This window comes from Musca vetustissima, unplaced genomic scaffold (assembly GCF_032173495.1).
Source record: "Musca vetustissima isolate MV318-11 ecotype Yass unplaced genomic scaffold, APGP_CSIRO_Mvet_v1 utg154162, whole genome shotgun sequence".
NCBI lineage: Eukaryota > Metazoa > Arthropoda > Insecta > Diptera > Muscidae > Musca > Musca vetustissima.
The window spans coordinates 1-9,397 of record NW_026875103.1 but is presented as its reverse complement, the minus strand read 5'-3'; the positions used below and the strand labels follow the sequence as shown (position 1 = coordinate 9,397).

Genomic DNA, 9,397 nt, shown 5'->3' with positions numbered 1-9,397 from the left:
GGTACGTCAACATGTCGAATATTTATGAATCAAATATCGGGGAATGAACCAAATTTTGCATAACCTATTATATTTACTAAGCCTAGATTAAGGCTGAAGTTGGGACCCGTCTTCCCTCTCCTCTGGTACATCCTACAAAAAGGATCAATATTATATAATTGATCAACATAAAATCCGAAACGGGACCAATATTGATTACATCGTATAAGAGTTGCCGAACGCTTGTATTTATCTTTAATTGAGGTGCTATGCCTAATAAAGGAGCGATATATCCCAATTTCGAACTTAACATTTTTTCATTATAATGCCTTCACGGCATCATTATATGGGGTTTTAGCCTAAATGCGGGCCGACATATTTCATTCTCACACCTAACGTTCTACTTTTTTTATCCCAATATCCATCGAAGGGACTATCCCCAAAAGGGGCGAATATTAATAAATTGGGAGGGAGATTTGTTACCATATACGGCTACAAAATACTAAATTCGGTTGAAAATTGCCCTTAAAATACCGAAAAATGGGGGTAACGTAAGATAGGAGGTCTCCGAAAAATGGATCTATATTTATATTTTTTAGTGAAGAAATTAGTGGCCTATAGGTCATAAGGTCCCTGAAAAGTATTTTTTAAAAAATCCACGCCTATAGGTCATAAGGTCCCTGAAAAATATTTTTTAAAAAATCCACGCCTATAGGTCATAAGGTCCCTGAAAAATATTTTTTAAAAAATCCACGCCTATAGGTCATAAGGTCCCTGAAAAATATTTTTTAAAAAATCCACGCCTATAGGTCATAAGGTCCCTGAAAAATATTCATTAAAAATTCACGCCTTCAGGTCGAAAGGTCCCAGGTCAGGTCATAAGGTCCCTGAAATATATTTTTTAAAAATCCACGCCTTCAGGTCAAAAGGTCCCTGAAAAATATTCTTTAAAAATTCACGCCTTCAGGTCGAAAGGTCCCTGAAAAATATTCTTTAAAAATCCACGCCTTCAGGTCAAAAGGTCCCTGAAAAATCTTCTTTAAAAATCCACGCCTTTAGGTCAAAAGGTCCCTGAAAATATTCCTTAAAAACTCCACGCCTGTTGATCATCAGAGCTCAGAAAAATCTTCTTTAAAAACTCCACGCCTGTTGATCATCAGGGCTCAGAAAAATCTTCTTTAAAAAATCCACGCCTATAGATCATCAGGGCTCAGAAAAATCTTGTTTAAAAAAACCATGCCTATAGATTATCAGGGCTTAGAAAAATCTTCTTTAAAAACCACGCCTATAGATCACCAGGGCTCAGAAAAATCTTCTCTAAAAAATCCACGACTATAGATCATCTTGGCTCTGTCAAATATTCTTTAAAAAATCCACGACGTGGATCATCATTGCTCTATCAAATATTCTTTAAAAATCCACGCCTGTGGATCATCAGGTCATATTCTTTATATAAATATTCTGTTGTAACATAACATAACCTAACCTAACAATATTTATAATTGTTTCAATTGCCACTAAAACCTCTGCAATGACTTTGAAACCATTGAACCACAACAAATGACAAGTGTTTTGGTTATAATGTGGCTTAAATGTGAGCAATCCAACAATTCGTTCCAAAACCATATGCCGAAATATGGTTAGTAAAATAAGTTCTGTTTTTTCGCTTGGTGATATCTCCCATTGGAATCAAGAAAAATATTTTTCTAAATTTTTGGAAAAATATGAATATAAAAATCACAGCTACCACAACCTAAATCAGTTAGAACATATTTAGCCATTGGCGGATAAAGAACACTTCGGAAAAATATATTGAAGAGAATAAAAGTTATCTAAAAATATTTTGAAACCAGCCAACAAGTGAGGCGTAAAATGTTTTTCAAATTTTCTGCTCTATTGATTTTGGGGTCACTGCTATCATCAGCGGTGATCTTAGCCGCCGAACCAGCCAGCAAACAAAATTCAACCTCCCCGAAAAATGTTAGCGTGGACGATACAATTTTTAAGCTACCCAGTACTATCGATGAAGATGAGTTGCTACATGAAATGGGTCTCTTTATGCAGAGCCTGATGCGTTTAGATGTGGACCCCTGTGAAAATTTCTATGAATATGCCTGTGGTAATTGGAAGACGAGTGAGCGAGTACCATCATCCGGACGCAAAGATTCTATACTACGGGTTATACAAAGTGAAATCAATGATTTAATTGTGGGCTTTTTGAAAAATTCCACCAAAGAGTCAAAAACTGCCGAGGGGAAGGCCAAGACATTCTACGGATCCTGCTTGAGTGCCAGTAAGGATATTAATTTGGGTTTGAAAACGATGCTGGATAATGAGAAGGAGATATTTGGTAAGGTAAAACTGACGGGAAAAAACGATTGGATTCCGCTGAATTTTATGTCACCCTATAATGTTTTCCCTCTCCTCCCGATGAGTGTGAATTATAGCACGTTTAGTCGGCAATTTGAGATTTCGATTAATCGGCCCATAGAGGTTTTGAAGAATTTCTATAATACCTCACAATCGGATGAGTTGCTGCAGAAGCTGGGTCAGGTGGCTTCGGAATTTAAGGTGATGTTGGAATTTGAAAAGAATTTAACATCGAAGGTAGCACATGACGAATTTTCGGAAAGGTTGACAATGAGGGAGTTTCTCAAGCAGCATGAAGAGGATCCTGTGGATTGGCAACTCGTATTCAAAACAGCTTTTGGAGATTCCGTGCAATCAGAATGGTATATACAAAATCAAATTGGCAACTTTACCGATTTGGAGAGGTTTTTGAGAAAGTCATCCACGGAAAATTTGCGTAATTATGTCAAATGGAGAACCCTAGTGAAATTTTATAAAATATGGAAAACCGATTTACCCAATGATGAGAAGAGAGAGCAGGTGTGCCGCCAACACACCGAGTCCTATTTCACCTATGGCATATTACCCTGGTTCATTGAGCATCTTTATGATGCAGAGCGAAGGGAGGATTCTCTGCGCATTGCCCAGACGATTTTGCTGAGCTTCTTGAACATTACCGAAAATTACAGCTGGTTAGATGATGATACCAAATCGGAGGTGGTATCGAAGCTACAGGCCATGGACATTATGGTGGGCTATAAGGATGAAATGCGCCATAGGCAGTTGAGTGATCAAATTTATACAGATTTGGTGATCGGTGGGGATTGGTATAAAAATTTATTAACTCTAGAAGCCAATCATGCCAGGGTACGTCTACATTCGGTACACAAGACAGTTGTGCCACCGATCCTCTCACCCTATAGTGTCAATGCCTTTTATGCGGATTACATCAACACGGCCTTCGTGACCATGGGCATATCTCAAATGCCATTATATCACCCTCAACTACCAGCCTCTCTCAAATTTGGAGGCCTTGGAATGCTAATTGGCCACGAAATGGCTCATGCCCTCGACTCCAATGGCTATCGCATTAATTATGAAGGAAAACCCTATAACTGGTCCGGAACATCCTTAAGACACTTCAAGGAGAAAATACGCTGCCTCGAGAATCAATATAATAAATTTATTTATCATGGCATACAAACAAATGGTTCGGTTACAATGCCGGATAATATTGCTGATAATGCGGGCGCGAGATTGGCTTATCATTCATATATGGAATTGTATGGAAGGAATGAGGGTCTAGAGAGGCCATTACCGGGTTTGGAGTTCACCAATAATGAATTATTTTTTATTAAAATGGCACAGACTTGGTGTTCGGGACGTGATGATACCTTTAAGGTGCAGCATATTAAGACTGATGCCCATGCCTATGCTGAATTTAGGGTATTGGGACCTCTCAGGAATATGCCGGCATTTTCGCAGACATTTCAATGCCGTCTTGGATCACAAATGAATCCTCTCAAGAAGTGTACTGTGTGGTAATAAATACATCTCTATACATTGTATTATTATTTTAATATATATTCCGAATTTTTATAACCTCAAATATACATATTCAATAAAAATATATGATTAATAAAAATTATTTTATTCAATAAAATAATTTTGCAAGGTTATTTCAGTGGATCAGTTTAGAAAGAGACAGATTTTTTTTTTTAAGAATCAGAAGGAGCTAGAACTTGTTAAATATTTTTGTAAGGGTCAGAAAGAGGTGTCTTTGTTAAAATAACCTCAAAAAATATTCTTTAAAAAAATCCACGCCTAAAAATAACCTCAAAAAATATTCTTTAAAAAAATCCACGCCTAAAAATAACCTCAAAAAATATTCTTTAAAAAAATCCACGCCTAAAAATAACCTCAAAAAATATTCTTTAAAAAAATCCACGCCTAAAAATAACCTCAAAAAATATTCTTTAAAAAAATCCACGCCTAAAAATATTCTTTAAAAAATCCTCGCCTCTTTAGGCCCTCAAAAAATATTCTTTAAAAAATCCACGCCTTTTTTAGGCCCTCAAAAAATATTCTTTAAAAAATCCACGCCATTTTAGGCCCTCAAAAAATATTCTTTAAAAAATCCACGCCTTTTTAGGCCCTCAAAAAATATTCTTTAAAAAATCCACGCCTTTTTAGGCCCTCAAAAAATATTCTTTAAAAAATCCACGCCTTTTTAGGCCCTCAAAAAATATTCTTTAAAAAATCCACGCCTTTTTAGGCCCTCAAAAAATATTCTTTAAAAAATCCACGCCTTTTTAGGCCCTCAAAAAATATTCTTTAAAAAACCCACGCCTTTTTAGGCCCTCAAAAAATATTCTTTAAAAAATCCACGCCTTTTTAGGCCCTCAAAAAATATTCTTTAAAAAATCCACGCCTTTTTAGGCCCTCAAAAAATATTCTTTAAAAAATCCACGCCTTTTTAGGCCCTCAAAAAATATTCTTTAAAAAATCCACGCCTTTTTAGGCCCTCAAAAAATATTCTTTAAAAAATACACGCCTTTTTAGGCCCCCAAAAAATATTCTTTAAAAAATCCACGCCTTTGGTATGGCCTCAAAAATATATCTTTAAAAAATCCTCGCATTTTTAGGCCCTCAAAACATATTCTGTCAAAAATCCACGCCTTTGGTATGGCCTCAAAAATATATCTTTAAAAAATCCACACCTTTGATATGGCCTCAAAAAGTATTCTTTAAAAAATCTTGCCTTTGATATGACCTAAAAAATTGATCTTTAAAAAATCCACGCCTTTGGCCTCAAAAAGTATTCTTTAAAAAAATATTGCCTTTGATATGACCTCAAAAATTTATCTTTAAAAAATCCACGCCTTTGATATGGCCTCAAAAAGTATTCTTCGAAAAAATCTTGCCTTTGATATGACCTCAAAAATTGATCTTTAAAAAATTCACGCCTTTGATATGGCCTCAAAAAGTATTCTTTAAAAAAATATTGCCTTTGATATGACCTCAAAAATTGATCTTTAAAAAATCCACGCCTTTGATATGGCCTCAAAAAGTATTCTTTAAAAAAATCTTGCCTTTGATATGACCTCAAAATTGATCTTTAAAAAAATCCACGCTTTTGTTAGAACCTCAAAACTTTATCTTTAAAAAATCCACGCCATTGGTATGGCCTCAAAAATGTATCTTTAAAAAATCCACGCCCTTGTTAGGACCTCAAAATTGATCTTTAAAAAATCCACGCTTTTGTTAGAACCTCAAAATTTTATCTTTAAAAAATCCACGCCTTTGGTATGGCCTCAAAAATATTGTTTAAAAATTTCTCGCTTTAGGTATGGCCTTAAAAAGTATTCTTTAAAAAATCCACGCCCTTGGTATGGCCTCAAGAATATTCTTTAAAAACTTCACGCCTTGGATAGACCCTCAAAAAATATTCTTTGAAAAATTCACGCCTGTGGTATGGCCTCAAAAATGTATCTTTAAAAAATTCACGCCTGTGGTATGGCCTCAAAAATGTATCTTTAAAAAATCCACGCCTTTGTTAGGACCACAAAATGTTATCTTTAAAAAATCCACGCCGTTGTTAGGACCTCAAAATTTGATCTTAAAAATAATCCACGCATTTGTTAGGACCTCAAAAATTCTTCTTTAAAAAATCCACGCCTTTGGTACTACCTCAAAAATATTTTTTAAAAAAATCGACACCTCTTGTGGAGCCTCCGAAATGTTGTTTTTTAATCCCCGCCACTTATGAAACCTCAAACCTTAAGAAATCGATGCTCTAATAGGCAGTCGTTTTACAACAAAAAATTTAGTTCGGTTACTCCCACCAGAAAATTAAGTCACAAAGTCAAGATTTCGAACTAATTGGTTCTAAAAGTCACCTGACAAACCCAATATAAAAGGTGGTAAAGACCCAACGATCGGCAAACTAAAATAGAAAAATACTCCTACACTAAGGATGCCGAAATACTAAATCAATTAGTAGTTGTCACCATGAGAAAAATTTCAGGATAATAGAGAAACTAAATAAAGTTTTTCTTAAAGAAAAACAAAAGATGTTTTTAACAATTAGATTTCTCTACCGGCCTCTCTTAAAACAATCGATTTATATTAATTGATTTTAAGCAGAAGACAATAACTAAGATCGGCTTAGGTGAATAGCCAGAAAAAACACAATTCGTAAGGACAACGTGCTAGGACAATGACCAAATGTGAAGTGGGAGTATCCAATAATATTTGTCAGCATTTGCAATTGTTTTTCTCTGTTTCTTTTTTTGGCAAATAATTTGTCGTCCTGTGTTGTTTTACCGGTAACACCTTTCTCATTACCAATTAATGACAATGGAAATTTCTCCAGCCAGCCTTTTAAGTCCTGGCTACTGCATGGGAAATATCCTGCCTTGGTAACTAAACAACAAATGCAAATATTAAAGCGGGATTTTTCAAAACGGAGTTTCAAAAACAAAAGACCATAGCAGCAACAGTGTCTTGCCTCTTGGAGAGCGTAGAACGAATCGTTGTGAGCGTAACAATTGTTTGGGAAATTACCAGAAAGGAGCGCGGCAATGTGCATTACAATGGAATGAGCATTTCATTCGTGTACAGGTGAGATGGAAAACAATTGGCATTGTGTGGGTGGTACAAATGTCTAGTTATTTGTTTGTCACAATCATTAGATTTGTATTGAAATGCTAATGATTTTGACTATCGGGATGTCCAAAGAAAATATTGAACCTTCTTTAAAATATCCTTTGATGCAGTTTCAAAAACTATATAAATTTTCTGTTAATTCCAAGATATTGGCGGATCTCAAAAAAACTGATCAACAGTACAAATGTGTGGATATTTAAAGTGTATAAAGTGTATTGAGGCTCTTAGAAGACGTGGATTTTTCAAAATAATATTTTTTAGGCCTTAATAAGGTGGATTTTTAAAGGATGTTTATTGAGGTTCTAACAGAGGCGTCGGGTTTTTAAAGAATATTTTCTGAGGGTCTACTTAAGGAGCGGTGTTTTAAATATTTTTTGAGGTTCTACTTAAGGCGTCGATTTTTTAATATATATTATTGAGCTTCTAACAAAGGCATGGATTTTTTAATGAATGTTTATTGAGGATCTAACAGAGGCGTGGGTTTTTAAAGAATATTTTTTGAGACTCTCACAAAGGCGTGGATTTTTTAAAGAACATTTTTGAGCTTCTAACAAAAAGTCTTGGTTTTCGGAAAGCATCTTATAGGATTTTTTAAAGAATTATTATTTGAAGCTCTTGTAAGGCATGCATTTTTTACAGAATATTTTTTGGGGCATGGATTTTTAAAGAATTTTTTTAGGTTATAGAATATTTTCCGATGTTGTTATAAGGCATGGATTTTTTAAGAATATTCTTGAGGCCCTTATAAGGCTTGGTATTTTTAGAAAAATTGTTGGTGCTCTTATAAAACATGGTTTTTATACTCTTCACCACACTGTGGTACTGGGTATTATGTCTTTGCGCATATGCTTGTAACAGGCAAAAATAATCGAGATAGAATCACTTTCTGAGTCGATTTATGCATGTCCGTCTGTCCGTCCGTCTGTCTGTCCGTCCACGTTTTTTTGTTAACAAAGTACAGGTCGCATTTATGATCCGATTTGGATAAAATTTGGCACAGGTCACTTAATTGGTCCAAGGACGAACCCTATTGAAAATGAAATTTGGCACAGGTCACTAATTTGGCATAAGGACGAACCCTATTGAAATTGAAGAAAATCGGTTCAGATTTAGATATAGCTCCCATATGTAGTTTCGTCCGATTTAATGTAAATGGTGCACCAAAATTCCAATATTTTTCCGATTGAGACAAGATTTTGCACAGCGTACTGGATTAGGACCAGTTTGATGTCTGCGAAGTTTCGTTGAAATCGGTTCAGATTTAGATATAGCTCCCATATATAGTTTCGTCCGATTTTAAAGAGTGCACTAAACTTGCAATATTTTTCAGATTGAGACAAAATTTGCACAGCGTACTAAATAAATATCCAGTTTAATGTGTGCGAAGTTTTGTGGAAATCGGCTCAGATTTAGATACAGCTATCATATATAGTTTCGTCCGATTTTAGATTAATTGTGCACCAAATTCGCAATTTTTGTCTGATTGAGACAAGATTTTGCACAGCGTACTGAATTAGGTCCAGCTTGATGTGCATGAAGTTTTGTTGAAATCGGTTCAGATTTAGATATAGCTCACATATATAGTTTCGTCCGATTTAATGTAAATGGTGCACCAAAATTCCAATATTTTTCCGATAGAGACAAAATTTTGCACTGCGTACTAAATTAGGTCCACTTTGATGTGCCTGAAAGTTTGGTGAGATCGGGTTTTAGATATATTTCCCCATATATAGTTTATCCAATCATATGTAAGTGGTGCACGAACTCCCAATATTGAGACAAGATTTTGCACAGCCTACTGTATTAGGTCATGGGTGATATTTATGAAATGTTGTTGAAATCGGTTCAGATTTAGATATAACTCTCATACATTCGATCTTAATTTCGATTCAGACAAAATTTTGCAGAGCGTATTTTGTGGAAATCGGTTCAGATTTGGATATACCACCCCTATACCGATTTTATGGTAAATGGTGCACCAAACTCCCAAGGATTGTCCGATTGATACAACATTTTGCACATCGTATTGTGATAGGTCCATATTAAAGTATACGACGTTTTGTGAAAATCGATTCAGATTCACCGAGTATCCTACGTCTGTTGCATATACACGAGATAATATTGTGGTCAGCGCTATGTGCTGCAGCATACCAAACGGTATATGCAACGGTTGCTCAATTAGTTCCAGATTTACATATAGATCAACATCGATTTCATACAAATGGTACACAAAAGAATCAGATGGAATACAATTTTTCATAGATTTCCGAATGGTATGTGCATGGGTTTACCTTATGGTAGTCCCTGAAAAAATATACTTTAAAAAATCTACGCCCTCAAAAATATTCTTTAACAAATCCACGCCGGTTTTAAAATCTCCAAAAATATTCTTTAATGGAAT

General features: G+C 35.1%; 1 protein-coding gene across 1 annotated transcript; it reads left to right on the top strand.

The window, feature by feature from the left end:
• Window positions 1–1,851: 1,851 nt before the first annotated feature.
• LOC133337622 (neprilysin-like) lies at window positions 1,852–3,873 on the top strand. The gene has a single exon (XM_061545832.1). The coding sequence runs from the start codon at window positions 1,852–1,854 to the stop codon at window positions 3,871–3,873; it is 2,022 nt and encodes a 673-aa protein (XP_061401816.1).
• The last annotated feature ends 5,524 nt before the right edge of the window (window positions 3,874–9,397 follow it).

What these genes read in the sequence shown, in the direction of transcription:
- LOC133337622 (XM_061545832.1), top strand. Translation starts at nt 1,852, where the DNA reads ATGTTTTTCAAATTTTCTGCTCTATTGATTTTGGGGTCACTGCTATCA.